The 17,574-nt window shown below is 44.3% G+C and overlaps 1 protein-coding gene across 2 annotated transcripts in view; it reads left to right on the top strand.

The window, feature by feature from the left end:
• The first annotated feature begins 2,604 nt into the window (after positions 1-2,604).
• The window catches only part of CCDC18 (coiled-coil domain containing 18), a 114,475-nt gene continuing 99,505 nt past the window's right edge, over positions 2,605-17,574 (top strand). The window contains exons 1-4 of one of the 2 annotated variants that reach the window (XM_040360011.1): positions 2,605-2,708; positions 4,320-4,454; positions 12,561-12,711; positions 17,187-17,357. In XM_040360011.1, coding sequence (XP_040215945.1) covers positions 4,336-4,454; positions 12,561-12,711; positions 17,187-17,357 — 441 coding nt within the window. In that variant the 5' untranslated portion in view covers positions 2,605-2,708; positions 4,320-4,335. Of the gene's footprint in view, positions 2,709-4,319; positions 4,455-12,557; positions 12,712-17,186; positions 17,358-17,574 lie in introns of both variants that reach the window. The other variant, XM_040360010.1, reaches the window with a different exon arrangement.

Genomic DNA, 17,574 nt, shown 5'->3' with positions numbered 1-17,574 from the left:
GGACAAATGTTTCTTAGCATGCTAAGAAACATGTCCGCTGGAAGCCTGTCCATCTGACATGTTCGGTCGTCTGTACGACTTACCGGACATGTCCGCTCGGCCGAAAGCCCTCGCATGCGTCGAAGTGATTCAACGCATGCGTGGAAGCATTGACCTTCCAGGGTCGCGCACCTCGCCGCGTCATCGTCGCGGTGACGGCGCGGCCACGTCACCGCGTATCCTGTCCGCGGGGATTTTGGTTTGATGGTGTGTACAAGCATCAGACCAAAATCCGGCAGCGGACATGTCCGATGAAAACGGTCCGGCGGACAGTCCGTCCGTGTTTACGAGGCCTTAAAGGGCCCAGAGGTCCCGGATGGCAACCCTCCTTTTTTTGTGATTTAAAAAAAAAAAAAAAAAAAATATTAAAGGGCCCAGAGGTCCCCAGGGCCCCAGATGGCAACCCCCCTTTTAAAAAAAAAAGGGGGGGGGGGTTGGAAAGGCAGAAAACAAAGAGGCATTCTGTGAAATCAAACCCTATGGTGTGACTTCACAGAGTGCCGCTTTCTGCCTTGCTCTGTGTATATATATATATATATATATGTACTAAGTTGAACATGCTCCTTAGATGTCGACACCTGGGGCAAAGAAGGACCTGAGAACTATGCACAGAGCTTGGAGCGCTGCTGTTTCCTTTGAACCAATACAACATGTTCTCACCCACACACTACACAGTAGAAAGGAGCCCTGCTACCTTTTTGTTTGATTTGTGATACAACCCACTTCAAAGAGATCCTTCCAAAATAAACTTCAGTGCACCTGACAATGTTTTAACAAATGTTCATGGGTATATTTTAGGAAAGAGCACTGGGGCAGAGAAAGCTTGAAAAATTATATACATATAAGGGGGATGCCCAGGACAGGAAGTGAGGTACAGTCACCCCATTGGGGATGCCCAGAACAGAAAGTGACGTACAGTATCCCCAATGGGGATGCCCCAGAAAGGAAGTGAGGTACAGTTTCACCATTGTTGATGCCCAGAACAGGAAGTGAGGTACAGTCTCACCATTTGCGATGCCCAGGGCTGAAAGTGAGGTGCAATACCCTCAATGGGGATTCCCCAGACAGGAAGCAAGGTACAGTCTTCCCTTTGGGGATGCCCATGACAGAAGGTGAGGTACAGTATCCCCAATGGGGATGCCCCAGACAGGAAGCAAAGTACAGTCTCCCCTTTGCTGATGCCCCAGACAGGAGGCGAAGTATAGTCTCCCCATTGGGGATGCCCAGAACAGGAAGTGGGGCACAGTCTTAACATTGAGGATGCCCAGAACAGGAAGTGAGGTACAGTATTCCCAATGGAGATGCCCCAGACAGGAAGCGAAGTACAGTTTCCCCATTGGGGATGCCCAGAACAGGAAGTGGGGCACAGTCTCCCCATTGGGGATGCCAGGAACAGGAAGTGAGGTACAGTATTCCCAATGGAGATGCCCCAGACAGGAAGCGAAGTACAGTTTCCCCATTGGGGATGCCCAGAACAGGAAGTGGGGCACAGTCTCCCCATTGGGGATGCCAGGAACAGGAAGTGAGGTACAGTATTCCCAATGGAGATGCCCCAGACAGAAGCGAAGTACAGTCTCCCCATTGCTGATGCCCAGAACAGGAAGTGGGGCACAGTCTCCCCATTGGGGATGCCAGGAACAGGAAGTGAGGTACAGTATTCCCAATGGAGATGCCCCAGACAGGAAGCGAAGTACAGTTTCCCCATTGGGGATGCCCAGAACAGGAAGTGGGGCACAGTCTCCCCATTGGGGATGCCAGGAACAGGAAGTGAGGTACAGTATTCCCAATGGAGATGCCCCAGACAGAAGCGAAGTACAGTCTCCCCATTGCTGATGCCCAGAACAGGAAGTGGGGCACAGTCTCCCCATTGGGGATGCCAGGAACAGGAAGTGAGGTACAGTATTCCCAATGGAGATGCCCCAGACAGGAAGCGAAGTACAGTCTCCCCATTGCTGATGCCCAGAACAGGAAGTGGGGCACAGTCTCCCCATTGGGGATGCCAGGAACAGGAAGTGAGGTACAGTATTCCCAATGGATATGCCCCAGACAGGAAGCGAAGTACAGTCTCCCCATTGGAGATGCCCAGAACAGGAAGTGGGGCACAGTCTCCCCAGTGGGGATGCCAGGAACAGGAAGTGAGGTACAGTATTCCCAATGGGGATGCCCACAGCAAAAGAACCTATCAGGGTTTTACACTTCCCCAATTTCTCCAAAACAAAAAGTTTGCATTGCTACAAATACTTTTTATTAAATGAGATAGGTACAAATATTTTCATTCTCTCTTGGACTAATAACTAATCTGGGTCACTAACAAGCAGAAACGACATTCTGATAACAAGCTAAAAGAATTAATCAGCTATTGTGTTTTTTCTTTTTTTGTCAACTTTTCTTGTCTGTCAATAAAGTTGTTATGAAGGTTTGTCGCTATAGGGACCGTAAAGCGTCACTCCCGCCCCTTGAGCAACGGATATCTCTGTAACTGGTTGAATAGAACTAGGCGGGAAGGCGAGGTCACTAGTTCTGTCCAATCAGCGGAGTAGAGACGGGGCTGTCAGTTTAGGTAGCACGGTAGGAATGGTGATGACGGAAGGGGCGGGGCTAGGCTATGTTGTGGAAGTTGGGGATCGCGGTGTGGTGGAATGAATGGAGAGCGGCTCCGGCTTGTCATGGTGAGTGGGGGGCACCGTGCAGAATCTGATTGTGGGGGTCAACGCACGTACCAGTTAGAATGTTTCTTTTATCACCTGAACATTGGCGTTTCTGTCTGATTGCTGGGAAGCTGCGAGACAGTTATCAATGAAGTGTTCTCCTCTATACAATGTGACTGTACAGCTGCTGAATTATGTGCCTGATCTCCTCCTCTAATGATGGGACAGGAGGAAGCTGGCCTTACAATCTCTCCATTAGGTAGTTCAGGATCCTGCCTGATGGTATAGATCCTCCTATTACTGAGGTTTAGTAAATCTGATGTTGATTGTATTGCTATGATATGATACCAGGATCTTTAATTCTTCTGCTTACTTAGCAGACCTGTACCTCTCCCTATAGCCTCTGCTCTGGTGGAGCCTTTTTAAAGTAGTTGTAAACCTTATGAGAAAAAAAAAAACCCTGCAAGACAAAGGCATAATGCAATACTTACCTGAGATCGAAGCCTCTGCAGCCGTCCTCGTACACCACTCCGGCGGCTGACATCGCTCCCGGAGTTACTTACAGGTATTGCAGGCTCCAGCGCAGTGATTGGCCGGAGCGGCGATGACGTCACTACCGTGTATGCGAGTGGGATCCTCTGGTTTTCTGCCGAACATGTTCCCCTGGTGGATTAGGACCCCCCCTGTACTGCGCAGGCGTGGCGTTTGCGCAGTACGAACCTCAAACGAGCCTCCAAAAGAGTCAGTCAGCTCTACACGGCGCATGCGCAATGACTATTACACACGCCGCACGCTCCCGATGCTAGTGCTACTCTGCAAGGGGCGGGGGTGATTTTAGCAATAAAGTACACGTCTTAGCGGGGCACATTGCAAAACCCGACCATCAATTGTGCAAAACCCACCCTTCCTTTGTTTTAACACGCCCCGCTAAGACGTCTACTTTGTTGCTAAAATCACCTCCGCCCCTTGCAGAGTAGCACTAGCATCGGGAGCGTGCGGCGTGTGTAATAATCATTGCGAAGGCGCTGTGTAGAGCTGACTCTCACATGTTTTGCTATTTTCGGAGGCTCGTTTGAGCCTGCACAGTAAGGATGAGCTCCGGTGTGTTCGCATAGAACACGTGCAGAGCCCGCCAGGAAGTCGGCACCCTCGCTGCGCTAATCACAGGCAGGGAGACATTTCCCGATCTCTGCAGCCGAGCATCGGACAATGTCTCCCTGGCTGTGATTAGCGCGGCGCGGGTGCCGACTTCCTGGCGGGCTCTGCACGTGTTCTATGCGAACACGCCGGAGCTCATCTTTACTGCACAGTACAGGGGGGTCCTTATCTCTTCAGTGCGCATGTGCAAGTCATTTATCTGGTGCAAATATAACCCTACTCCAGTTCTAAAAGATTATCCTTGTTGGTTCAGAACTTTTAATTTGTGATGGAAAAGGCACAACGCTTCAGGACAGGTTTCCTCAGTTGCACGTAGCTTGAAGAGACAATGAAAAAGTGTACAAGTTAGGGAATTCTTTCAGGTTTTATGTGGGCCACCTTGTTGTTGTTTTTTTCTTTCCTTTTTCTATTATGCTTCTCTTATGCTTATAAAAATCTGCTTTTTTAGTGTGTTTATATTGGATTGTTTTGTAGAGTGATCCCTTGTGAAATGGAATCTAGTACATCGCAGCGTGAAGGCCAAGGTTTAACTGAGGAAAGTGTCAAGGCAGTAAAAAGCCATCAAGTGCAGACAGAGACCTTATGGAACTTTGAAGGTCATCTCTCCAGGTATACTTTCTCTATTAAAGTTTTTCTGTTGCAAAATATAATATTTTTTTTATTATTTTTTTCTTGGTTAGAATCTCTTCCCCTTTTTTTTTTTTTTTTTTTCTAGCAGTGTCCTAATGATCCTGCATCACTACCCATACTGGTAACAGTGTGGGATCTTTGGGACTGTTTTCCAATATGACTCCAGGGTAGAGCTGCACGATTCTGGCTAAAATTATTATTTTTTGCTTAGAAGATAGATCACGATTCTCGCGGCGTAACATCTTTCACATTAAAACAAAAAAAATATTGGGCTAACTTTACTGTTTCTTTTTTTTTATTATTATTATTTGAAGTGTATTTTTTTCTTTAAAATTGCATTTAAAAGACCACTGTGCAAATACAGGTGTCCCTTTAATAAACTGTGAAGTTTTTTCTCCGTTCAGTTCACAGCAGTTCACGGCAGTTCTCATGAGGAGAATTATCTCCTCTGCAGCCGGTTTAATAAACTGAGAACTTCAGTTCTCAGATGGTGAACAGAGGTGAAGTTTTTTTTCTCTGAAAACAGCCGAGATCTGTGTAAAAGTGGGTGGACTGCCTGTAATCTCGTGAGATATTGTGAGATTATGGTGCAGCCGAATTCAAAAAGTTAAACTAAAGTTTAAAAGAACATGTAATTAATGTTTTCAGACATGTGATAACATATATATATATATATATATATATATATATATATATATATATATATATATATATATATATATATATATATATACACATACATACATACATACATACATACATACAGTGAAGAAAATAAGTATTTGAACACCCTGCTATTTTGCAAGTTCTCCCACTTGGAAATCATGGAGGGGTCTGAAATTGTTATCGTAGGTGCATGTCCACTGTGAGAGACATAATCAAAAAAAAAAAAATCCAGAAATCACAATGTATGATTTTTTTAACTATTTATTTGTATGATACAGCTGCAAATAAGTATTTGAACACCTGAGAAAATCAATGTTAATATTTGGTACAGTAGCCTTTGTTTGCAATTACAGAGGTCAAACGTTTCTTGTAGTTTTTCACCAGGTTTGCACACACTGGAGGAGGGATTTTGGCCCACTCCTCCACACAGATCTTCTCTAGATCAGTCAGGTTTCTGGGCTGTCGCTGAGAAACACGGAGTTTGAGCTCCCTCCAAAGATTCTCTATTGGGTTTAGGTCTGGAGACTGGCTAGGCCACTCCAGAACCTTGATATGCTTCTTACAGAGCCACTCCTTGGTTATCCTGGCTGTGTGCTTTGGGTCATTGTCATGTTGGAAGACCCAGCCTCGACCCATCTTCCAAGCTCTAACTGAGGGAAGGAGGTTGTTGCCCAAAATCTCGCAATACATGGCCCCGGTCATCCTCTCCTTAATACAGTGCAGTCGCCCTGTCCCATGTGCAGAAAAACACCCCCAAAGCATGATGCTACCACCCCCATGCTTCACAGTAGGGATGGTGTTCTTGGGATGGTACTCATCATTCTTCTTCCTCCAAACACGGTTAGTGGAATTATGACCAAAAAGTTCTATTTTGGTCTCATCTGACCACATGACTTTCTCCCATGACTCCTCTGGATCATCCAAATGGTCATGGGCAAACTTAAGACGGGCCTTGACATGTGCTGGTTTAAGCAGGGGAACCTTCCGTGCCATGCATGATTTCAAACCATGACGTCTTAGTGTATTACCAACAGTAACCTTGGAAACGGTGGTCCCAGCTCTTATCAGGTCATTGACCCGCTCCTCCCGTGTAGTCCTGGGCTGATTTCTCACCTTTCTTAGGATGATTGAGACCCCACGAGGTGAGATTTTGCATGGAGCCCCAGTCCGAGGGAGATTGACAGTCATGTTTAGCTTCTTCCATTTTCTAATGATTGCTCCAACAGTGGACCTTTTTTCACCAAGCTGCTTGGCAATTTCCCCGTAGCCCTTTCCAGCCTTGTGGAGGTGTACAAATTTGTCTCTAGTGTCTTTGGACAGCTCTTTGGTCTTGGCCATGTTAGTAGTTCGATTCTTACTGATTGTATGGGGTGGACAGGTGTCTTTATGCAGCTAATGACCTCAAACAGGTGCATCTAATTTAGGATAATAAATGGAGTGGAGGTGGACATTTTAAAAGCAGACTAACAGGTCTTTGAGGGTCAGAATTCTAGCTGATAGACAGGTGTTCAAATACTTATTTGCAGCTGTATCATACAAATAAATAGTTAAAAAATCATAAATTGTGATTTCTGGAATTTTTTTTTTTGATTATGTCTCTCACAGTGGACATGCACCTACGATGACAATTTCAGACCCCTCCATGATTTCCAAGTGGGAGAACTTGCAAAATAGCAGGGTGTTCAAATTCTTATTTTCCTCACTGTATATACCGTATTTATCAGCCTATTGTGCGCGCCCACGTATAGCGCGCACCCCTACTCTGGACGTGAAATTCCTGAATTTTATTTATTGTTTATTACTTAGTTTTGGTGTCTTGCCTAGCGTCCATCGGTGGCCTTGTCCGGTCCGGCGTCCGTCTGCGGCCTTCGTGGTGTCCTCCCCGCTGCTCCTGCGCTGTCTCTGAGCCGATCCCTGCTTCCCGCGCTGTGTTTGAACGCCGCCGCCAACATATACCGTGCGCAGTACACTCGAGCACGCTCGGCTCCTCTCGCATAACCTAGAAGGGAGCCGAGCCTGGCCGACTGTACCCGAGTGTACTGCGCTCGGTATATGTCCGCGGCGGCGTTCAAACACAGCGCGGGAAGCAGGGATCCGCGGCAAAGTTCAAACACAGTGCGGGAAGCAAGTATCGGCGTATATCGCGCACCCACAATTTTGCCCTGATTTTAAGGGCAAAAAAGTGCGCGGTATACGCCGATAAATACAGTATATATGTGTGTGTGTGTGTATGTATGTATGTATGTGTGTGTGTGTGTGTGTGTGTGTGTGTGAGATATATATATATATATATATATATATATATATATATATATATATATATATATATATACACACACACACACGTGTATATTGTTGTTAATATTCATTTTTAACCCACTGGTGTTGAAATCAGGAAGAAATAAGCCTTCTTCTTCTTATCACACCAGCTTCTCTCCCAGATTCTCCACCTCTGAGCTGGTGAATCTGGAAGGGAGATATTTCAGTGGAAGAGCTGTGAAATCTTCATATCACGGTTTATTAAACTGGCCGTTTGTGACAAAACATCCATGTGATGTGATGTGAAGTGGAGAATATGTTCTCTGCTCCTTATCACAGTTTATTAAACCGGCAATGCTCTGTGATAAGCAGTGATCAGCCGTGATCATCATGATCTCGGCTTATCACGGTTTATTAAACGTACACCACAGTGTGACATAAAATATTGCAGCAATTGCCATTTTATTCCGTAGGGTCTCTGCTAAATTATATATAATGTTTTGGGGTTCCAAGTAATTTTCTAGCAAAAAATATTGATTTTAACTTAAGAAAAAAGTGTCAGAAAAAGATTTGGACTTTAAGTGGTTAAACTTTCTGCATTTACACACAGAAGTTTGCTCCAAAAAGGAAGTTGGTTACAATGTTTCATGTTGTTACAAACTTGGGATTTTTTCTTTTGCACACACAGAAGTTTATCCCTTTGATTCAAGAAGGAAGCATTAGTTACAATGTTTCCTGTTAAAAACTTGGCAGACTGCCCGGATCCTATGACAGCTGAGTGAGCAGATAACGTCTCTCCACTTGCTATATGAAAGAATCTGCAAACTCTGCATTGGAGATTGTCTGGGTGGTTGAATCGAGATCATGATTTTTTAACGATTAATTGTGCAGCTCTACTCTAGGGTAAGGTTCTAGCAGTTCTCTACTTGTTCCTGCCTGTTTCTGCTCTGGAGAAATAGCCGTTTGTTCTCCTGTGCTTTTTGGATAGTGATTGTAAATGGGAAGTACACACGATCAGTCCAAACTGATGAAAACGGACTGAAGGTCCGTTTCATCGGTTAACTGATGAAGCTGACTGATGGTCTGATGTGCCTACACACCATCAGTTAAAAAACCGATCGAGTCCAACGCGGTGACGTAAAACACACAACGTGCTGAGAAAAATGAAGTTCAATGCTTCCAAGCATGCGTCGACTTGATTCTGAGCATGCGCAGGCTTTTAACCGATGCCTTTGCATACTAACCGTCGGTTTTGACCGATCGGTTAGGTGTCCATCGGTTGAATTTTAAAGCAATTTCTAAATTTTTCAACCGAAGCATAACGGACCGATTGGGCCCACACACCATCGGTTTGGACCGATGAAATGGTCCTTCAGTCCAGTACAAGGCCTCACATTCCTGATCAGCTGATGCAATTGCAGAGCTCTAATGAGAAAAGTTGCAGGTCCTGCATACCTTTTTAGGAGTGATTAGTCCTTCAGGAACATCTTGCCAAAAATATTTCTTTTTTGTTGGAGAGGATGACTAAAATCTGACTTGTATCTTAAGCCTCGTAGACACGATCGGATTTTCCGCAGAACAAGCCTGAGGCCCCGTACACACGTCCGAGGAACTTGACGTGCCAAACACATCGAGTTCCTCATCGAGTTCAGTGTTGAAGACACCGAGGATCTCGGCGGGCCGACTTTCCTCATTTAACAACGATGAAATAGAGAACATGTTCTCTATTTGGCCCGACGAGTTCCTCGTCGGCTTCCTCGCTGAAAAGTGTACACACGACCAAGTTTCTCGGCAGAATCCAGCTCCGATCGAGTTTCTGGCTGAATTCTGCCGAGAAACTCGGTCGTGTGTACGGGGCCTCAGACTTTTGTCTGAAGGGTGTTGGCCGTGAACTTGTATTACATACAAACGGCAAAGAATTGTCGGCCAACAAACACAAAACTACGTGTTTTTTCAGCTCTTTAGCGCCATCCATTGGGCAACTTCTGCTAATGTCGTGTTATGATGAGCATTGCTTCTAAGCATGCGTGTTTTTTCCTCCGACAGACTTGTGTACACACGATCGGAAAAACCGACATCACACATTTGTTGTCAGAAAATTTTAAAGCCTGCTATCCCACATTTGTTGGCGGAAAATCAAACAACAATTGTCCGATGGAGCATACAAATGATCGGATTTTCACACAACAGCCTGCCATCACACAGTTCCAGTCATGTGTACGGGCCTTTAGTGCAGACTTCTGGGAAAATCAGTGAGCCAATTACATTTCTGGGGGGTGAGCGTTCCGTACACCAACTGTATACCGAACACCTGATCACAGGTGCAATGTTTTCCTGGCTCCTGTGGGAAAGAATAATAAATGCACATTTTTGTTTTTGAAGACAAATGTGCATTTATTTCTTTTTTTCCCCAAAAGATGAACTTTAGCCTTTTAAGGGAAAGATTAAAGCTAGGGTTGTCCCGATACCACTTTTTTAGGACCGAGTACAAGTACCGATACTTTTTTTCAAGTAGTCGCCGATACCGAATACCGATACTTTTTTTTAATGTCATGTGACCGTTTTCAAACCACAATACAGACCAAAGATATTTTCTTTAGAATGTGGGGCTGTTTTTTAGTATACGGTACTGGAAAACTACATATGATTGAAGGAGTGATCACTGTCAGTGCAGCTCATCGGTGCCAGTGCCCAAAAGTGCAGCTAGCCAGTGCCACCTATCAGTGCAGATCAGTGCCCATTAGTGCATCAGTGCAGGGAGGCAGCTTATTAGTGCATCTCATCAGTGCCACCCAATCAATGCCAGTGCCACCTATCAGTGCCATCCATTTATGAGTGCCATTCAATCAATGCCAGTGCCACCTATCAGTTCCATCCAATGGTGCCATCCAATTTGCGTTCGATGTCACAAAAAAAAAAAAAAGTATTCTATTTTGGTATCGGGAGTATTTGCGCGAGTACGAGTACTAGCGCAAATACTCGGTATCGGTACGGATACTGGTATCGGTATCTGGACAACCCTAATTAAAGCAGAACTCCAGTTTTTTTAAAAATAAAAAAATCCTTGTGAAAAGAACCTGTGCAATCTTTCCCTTTTAATCCAAAGCTTTAAAATCCAGAGTTCATGCTTAAAGGAGAAGTATGGCCAAAGCTATTTTGGCTGTAGGTCACAGGAGTGCAATTCGTTCTGCACTACTCTGATCCTTTTCAGCCGACAGCGGGCATCCCAAAGCCAGTTCAGGTTCTGATAAGATTCCAACCATATGGTCAAGATCCAACCAAATGTCTGGACTGGCAATTGGCGCACCCTCTCAGCAAACCACAGAGAGGCTTTGCCAGGCACTCCCGCCCCCTCATCAGCCCAATGCTCCAGTGAGCGCTGGAGGAGCAGAAAGCCAGTGACTGAAACCCCCCAGCTCTCTGCTCCCTGAAGGCTGAAAATTAAGTGATCAGCAGTCTTTTTTATTTTTTCACTTGGTTCTGAGTCTTAGAAGCAGCAAGGGACAGATGATGCATCCATCTAGGTGAGTATAATTTTTTTTTTCTATTTTAAAGGAGAAGTATGGGCAAAGTTTTTTTGGCTATACTTCATTCTGCACTTCTGTGACCCATTTTCAGCTGATAGGGGGCTGAAGCCTGCTGTTGGCTGACATCACGCAGCCGGTACAGGCTGGGGAAAGATCATCCAGACTTTACAGTCGGGATCCACCCAAATTCCTGGGCTGGCAGCTGGCTCGGCCTCTGTTTTTCCACTGGAAGACTAAGCCAGCCACGCCCTTCCCTCCCCAGCTCAGTGCTCCAGTGAGCACTGGAGATGCAGAACAGAGAGCCGGTGATTTTATTTTTTTGCCTCATTTACCCACCAAAACCCCCATGTAAAATGTTTGTAGATGTGGTTTTAGTGTATTTTTGGCAGATATTCGTGTATAAAATCCAGTCTTCTACAAAAAAAAGCATGACTCGTAAAAGAGCACCAAAAACGTGCAAAGTCACACTACACAAACACACTGAAAAACGCACCGTGCTGCAGCTGCACTAGTGTGAACCAAGGCATACCGGCAACATTTATGCTTGTTGTATGTAAGATACTTATTCATTTTTTTTAAAAAAAAAATTCGGTAACTGTATTCAGAGTTCAGCTTTATTTCAAGCTAAATAATGCGCACTATGGGGCAGATCCACAGAGCGAGTACGCCGGTGTATCTACTGATACGCCGGCGTACTTTCAAATTTCCTGCGTCGTATCGTTGTTTTGAATCCTCAAAACAAGATACGACGGCTTCTGGGTTAGATCCGACAGGTGTACGGCTTCGGATCTAAGATGCAATTCTTCGGCGTCCGATGGTTGGCGTTCACGTCGTTTTCAGCGTTGGGTATGCAAATGAGCTATTTCCGACGATCCACAAACGTACGAGCGGCCTGTCGCATTTTTTTACGGCGTCTCTAGTCGGCTTTTTCCGGCGTATAGTTAAAGCTGGTATTTTGTCGCGTATAGTTAGACTTGCTATGTTAAGTATGGCCGTCGTTCCCGCGTTTAATTTGAATTTTTTTTTTTTTTTGTTTGCATAAGTCGTCCGTGAATCGGGATGGACGTAATTCACGTCTATGTTAAAAAAAAATGACGTCCTTGCGACGTCATTTAGCGCAATGCACGGCGGGAAATTTAGGGACGGCGCATGCGCAGTTCATTCGGCGCGGGGACGCGCTTCATTTAAATGAAACACGCCCCTAATCGCCGATTTGAATTCCGCGCCCTTACGCCGTCAGAGATAGACTACGCCGCCGTAACTTAGGGCGCAAATTCTTTGGGGATTCGAACCTGCCAAAAGTAAGTTACAGCGGCGTAGCGTATCTCACATACGCTGCACCCATCTATTTGTATGTGGATTTGCCCCTATATTGTCTTTTTGCTAATTTTTACATTTTAGACTCTAATAATTTAAGTAACATTTTTGGGATTACATAGAAATGACACTGTTGTGTTGTATCTGAAATGTATAGCAGCTGTCCTTATTGTGAAAGAGGAAAGATCTGAAGTTAATAATTTATCCTAGTATTTTTCCAGTTTTCTAGAGTGTATTATATGTGCTTTAACGCTTTCTATTTAATTTCCTTTCTTCATTCTGTTATACTATCTGTTAATTGTGTCTGTGACAGCAGAAGCGAGCACTCCCTGCATAGAGCTCCCTTGGGCCTGACTCTAGAAGATCTCCAACAGCCCAGTCATTGCCAGCCGAGGGACTTTGTTTCCAAGCAAAAGAACAGAATGGCTTTAAGTGAAAGAGATTCTCTAAGGAGTGCTCAAAATAAAGTATGTAACACTCTATCTATCAGCAGTGCAAATTTTTCAGCTTCAAGATAAATGCAATATATTTTTCCGTTATTTTCATTTCCGAAGTGTTTTTTGGTAACCCTAAAAAAATTATGCTACTGCCTCTTTAAAGCAAGTTAATATGGCTGTGAATATTTTCATTTTTATTGAGCCCTGCCTGTGTTGTGCAATACCTGGTTGATCCTGCCTGTGCACCTCCTCCTGAAAGTAAGCTGACTATGCTAGCATGGCTGCCGATCCATACTAGCGTGGTCAGTTTACGTCCTGTGTCATACCACTGCTAATACAGGCACGCTGTGCTAGAGCACATCATGCCTGTATCTTCTGTGGAAAGTCACACCTCCCTTCTTCGCAATCGGCTGGGGAAAGGGAGAAGTGACGTTGCCGCCGGGTCTGACTGCCTTTTATCGCTATAGAAACGCAGGCGCTCAGTTGAAACGTCATTTCCTGCAGTGATGTTACGCCCGCTCTCTTGGCATGCTTGCCAGCAGATCTGTGGATCGCTCGGTAAGCTAGACCGATCATGTGACCTGCACTTTAGTAAAGAATAACAAACCATTACTTTCAGAACTCCTTGTTCTTTACACTGAAGATGGTTCCTAATTACATTGGCTGTATGTTTGGGCTCATTGTTCTGCTGTAGGGTAAATTTGGGGCCAATAAAATGCCTTCCCGATGGTATGGCATGATGGAGAAGTATCTGCCTGCATTTCTCAGCATTGAGGACACCATTGATATGTTCAAATCTCCAACTCCCATTAGCGAAACTTGCAAGGAACCTCCATCATGCTGCAAACAATCTGCCTCTTGCTACAGCCAAATATTTCAAATTTTGACACATCAGTCCAGAGCATCTGTCATTTTTCTGCACCCCCTATGTTTTCATGCATAGTTGAGTTGCTTACCTTTGTTTCTACATCCTATGCACAAAAACATAGGAACTGGCTCCCCACCATCAAAGCACAATGGGAGTAATTTTCCTATTCACCTCAAATGTGTGGATGAGGGAATTTGATCCTTTTTGTTTTGTTCAACCTGCTGGTTAAACAAACAAAAGATGATTGTATGGAATGCTTTAGAGCAGTGGTTCTCAACCTTTTAGTGCCGTGACCCCTTGATAAAATTTCCCAAGTTGTGGGGACCCCTAACAGTAAAATTATTTCCGTAGCGTGGGTTGTCAGCACCCAAGGCAAGACAAGTAATTTGCGCTCCTAACCCATGGAAATTTAGCGCTCCCTGAGTCCCCTCCACTCGTACAGTATTAAAACCTCATATGGTACATTTTAGGATGTACCATATTTATCTTGCTATAACGCGCCCCGGCGTATAGCGCGCACCCCCGGACTTGAAGGAAAATTCCTGGGGAAAAAAAAAATACTTAGTTTGGATGCCCCTCGTCGGTGTCTTGCCCGTCGTCCATCGAGTCCATCGGCGGCCTCGTCCGGTCCAGCGGCCATCGTGGTGTCCTCCGCGCTGTGTTCGAACCACTGCGCGGCCATATACCGAGCGAAGTACACTCGGGTATAGTCGGGCAGGCTCGGCTCCTCTCGTGTAAAGGACGTACAGGACGTGACCGCGAGAGGAGCCGAGCCTGCCCGACTATACCCGAGTGTACTGCGCTCGGTATATGTCGGCGCAGTGGTTCAAACACAGCGCGGGAAGCAGGTATCGGCATATATCGCGCACCCACAATTTTGCCCTGATTTTCAGGGCAAAAAAGTGTGCGGTATACGCCAATAAATACGGTATCTCTCTTTCTCTTTGTTCTCCTCTTTTTCCCATTTATCCGTCGCGAGTCGCTATCCTAATTTCTTGTTTTTTTTTCTCCCCATCCCTCTCTCTAGCCGTCTTTCTTGTTTTTTCTCTTATTCTTTCTCTCCCTTTTTCTTTCTTCCTCCCCCTCTTTTCCTCTCCCTTCCATGTATTCTCTATTTTAATTCCTTCTCTTACTCCTTGGTGGGGGGGGGGGGATGGGATTAGTGGCAATGCTGGGGGGAGTTCTGATCAGCCAACTTAGGTGCTCTTAATCAAGGTCATCTGCTGAGCTGAGAAGTGTAGTGGGGACTTTTAATAGCAACTCTAGGTAGTGTTATCCAATGTGTCTCCGACTTTGTGGTGTCTCGTAGCAGTGACGCCTATGCTGAAATCAGGAGATGGGGTCTCCTCCAGCCCCTCCCACCTCACAATCCTCACCAGTCAGCGGACCTCTAGTCTCTTCCCTCCCAACCCATGCCGTGAACTGAAAAGTAGATGAAAGATGGATAGCCGCACTCCAAAAAAAACGTGCAGGTTGTCTTTTATTTAAATGATCAGCAAATACATCACCAAATCATAAAACAGGAACAGGGGAACACCTGACGTTTCGCACAAGACTAGTGCTTATTCATGGCTAACCATGCCGTGAACTGAATGGGCGGCTGCAAAGAGGCTGAGTGGGCAGCCGTGTGCTCCAGGAACAGCCCAGCTTGGGTGGCCACCGGCTCCAGAGACAGCCCTGCTGAGCAGCCGTAAGAAGGCTGGGAGAGCAATGCGGGATTCGGGAACAGCCCAGGATTTAGTGACCCCTGGCAAATCATTATTTGACCCCCAGGTTGGGAACCACTGCTTTAGAGCTACCTTTAATGGTTAATCTTTTAATCTGTGGATTTAAACCCATAACAAAAATGTAGAATACTTCACATGTAAGGGATCCTGCACATGGTTACCAAAAGCCACGTGTTTATGCATTGAGGTGTACTTGGTTTCTTGAGGGTTTTTTTTTTTTTTTGTTTAGTTTTTGTTTTGTTTTTTCGGTTTACTGATCTGAATGCAGCCCATTGCTTTAAAGCACAAGCACGTAATTTTCAACAAACTGGCTTCATGTTTAGATTATTAAAAAATCTGCATTAGTGCCCGTTCACACCACAGAAACATCCTCCATATCCATTCCAAATGCAATTTTTTAATGCGTTCCTGTGTGCCTTCCAGGTGCTGATTTATTTATTTTTTCTCTTGTTTTCCTGTTCCCCCCCCCCACTGTCCTGGGGTCCGATGCTTTATTGATGCATTTTTTTACGCTTTTTACTGCAATGCAGTACAGTTCTGAGCAGGAAAAATCTTGTTGTATTTTTTTTGCAACTGAAAAGCACTGAAACGCACTGCACTGATGTGAACTATACCATTAATACCCATATAACCTACTTTTCCATGTGTTTTTGATACAGGAAAAAAGCACTGCATGCGATGAGTACAGGCCCTTTTTTTTGTTTTGTTTGTTTTTGTATGTACAGTCATAGATTGCACCACCCCCTTGAATAGTAGATTATATGGTTTGAATACTTGGTATTCTGGAAGCTAGAAGAAATTGTATGTGCATAAATGTGCACTTTTTTTTTTTTTTTTGTACAGGGACTTTCTGCTAGGAAGATCTGTTATTCTTATATCAGTATTCAGGGCCGCCATCAGGAATTATAGGGCCCCTTACACAGCTTCAGGCATGGCAGAGAACCGGGGGGGAGTGTGCTGCCGCAAATTGAGAAGTGTGGGTGGTCTTTACAAAAAAGTGGTGAAATAAAGAAAAAATATATATAAAAAAAAGGGGGGTAGCCATCTGGGGACCTCTGGGCCCTTTAATAAAAATAAAAAAAGAAATCTCCTGGGCCCTTTAATAAAAAATGAATAAAAAAAATATATTGGAAATAAAAAAACATTTATAAAAAAAAAAAGGGGGGAGGGTTGCCATTCAGGGCCCTGGGGACCTCTGGGCCCTTTAATAATAAAAAATATATAAACAAAAAAAAAAAGGGTTTGCCACATGAGGCTCTGGGGACCTCTGAGCCCTTTAATAATTATATATATATATATATATATATATATATATATATATATATATATATATATATATAAAAAGGGGTTTGCCATCCGGGGACCTCTGGGCCCTTTAATAATTATATATAATAAAAAATTAAATAAAAAAAAAAAAATATTTTTTTTATATATAAAAAAAGGGGGGGTTGTCATCCGGGGCCCTGGGGACCTCCGGACCCCTAAAAAAAAAAAAACTGACCCTTTAATTAAAAATAGATTACATTTTTTATTTTTTATTTTTTTTATAAAAAAAAAAAAAAGGGGGGGTTGCCATCCGGGGCCCTGGGGGCCTCCGGGTCCCTGGGAACCTCCGGACCTCTAAAAAAAAAATTGCCCCTTTTTAATAAAAAAAATTGCCCCTTTTTAATAAAAAAAATAAATAAAAAAAGGGGGGTTGCCATCTGGGGACCTCCGGGGCCCCTTGCAGGTGTACTACCTGTACCCCCCTGATGGCGGCCCTGTCAGTATTGTTTGCAAGGACTCTAAAAATGTAGAAGGTGTATTAAATATTACTGTTAAGTTGAACGGTGCAATAATATTTACACATATAGTAAACTTATTTGGTTATAAAAGACCAGTCTGATCTTTATGCTTCATCATTGTTGCAGGCCTTTCCATTGCGGGCAGGATCACTAAGGGGCTCTGAAAATGAAAACAGGAATTTGAGAGATAAAGTGGATTCTCTTCAAGAGCAAAATGCTTCTTTAGCTTCGCAAAACCACTCTCTGGTGAACAAGATCAAATCCATGCAGCTGGAGCTCACTAAATCCAAATCGAAGGTTACTTGCTTTTATGTGTAATCCTTGTTGTCTGTTTTTTTTAGTGGACTGATGGAAATTTTCAGAAGAATCCTTTCCAACTATGGGTGCCAAATGTGTCTATTTTTCTAATGCTCTGCAGACCCTATATGTGCACTGAGTACATGGTTTCCAGTAGAACCATGTTTGCATGAATTCCTTTTTTTTTTTTTATCTCCTAAGGCAGTTGATAGGCTCT

This window comes from Rana temporaria, chromosome 7 (assembly GCF_905171775.1).
Source record: "Rana temporaria chromosome 7, aRanTem1.1, whole genome shotgun sequence".
Lineage (NCBI taxonomy): Eukaryota > Metazoa > Chordata > Amphibia > Anura > Ranidae > Rana > Rana temporaria.
Note: the sequence above shows the minus strand (reverse complement) of the source record. Positions and strands in the feature narration are given on the sequence as shown.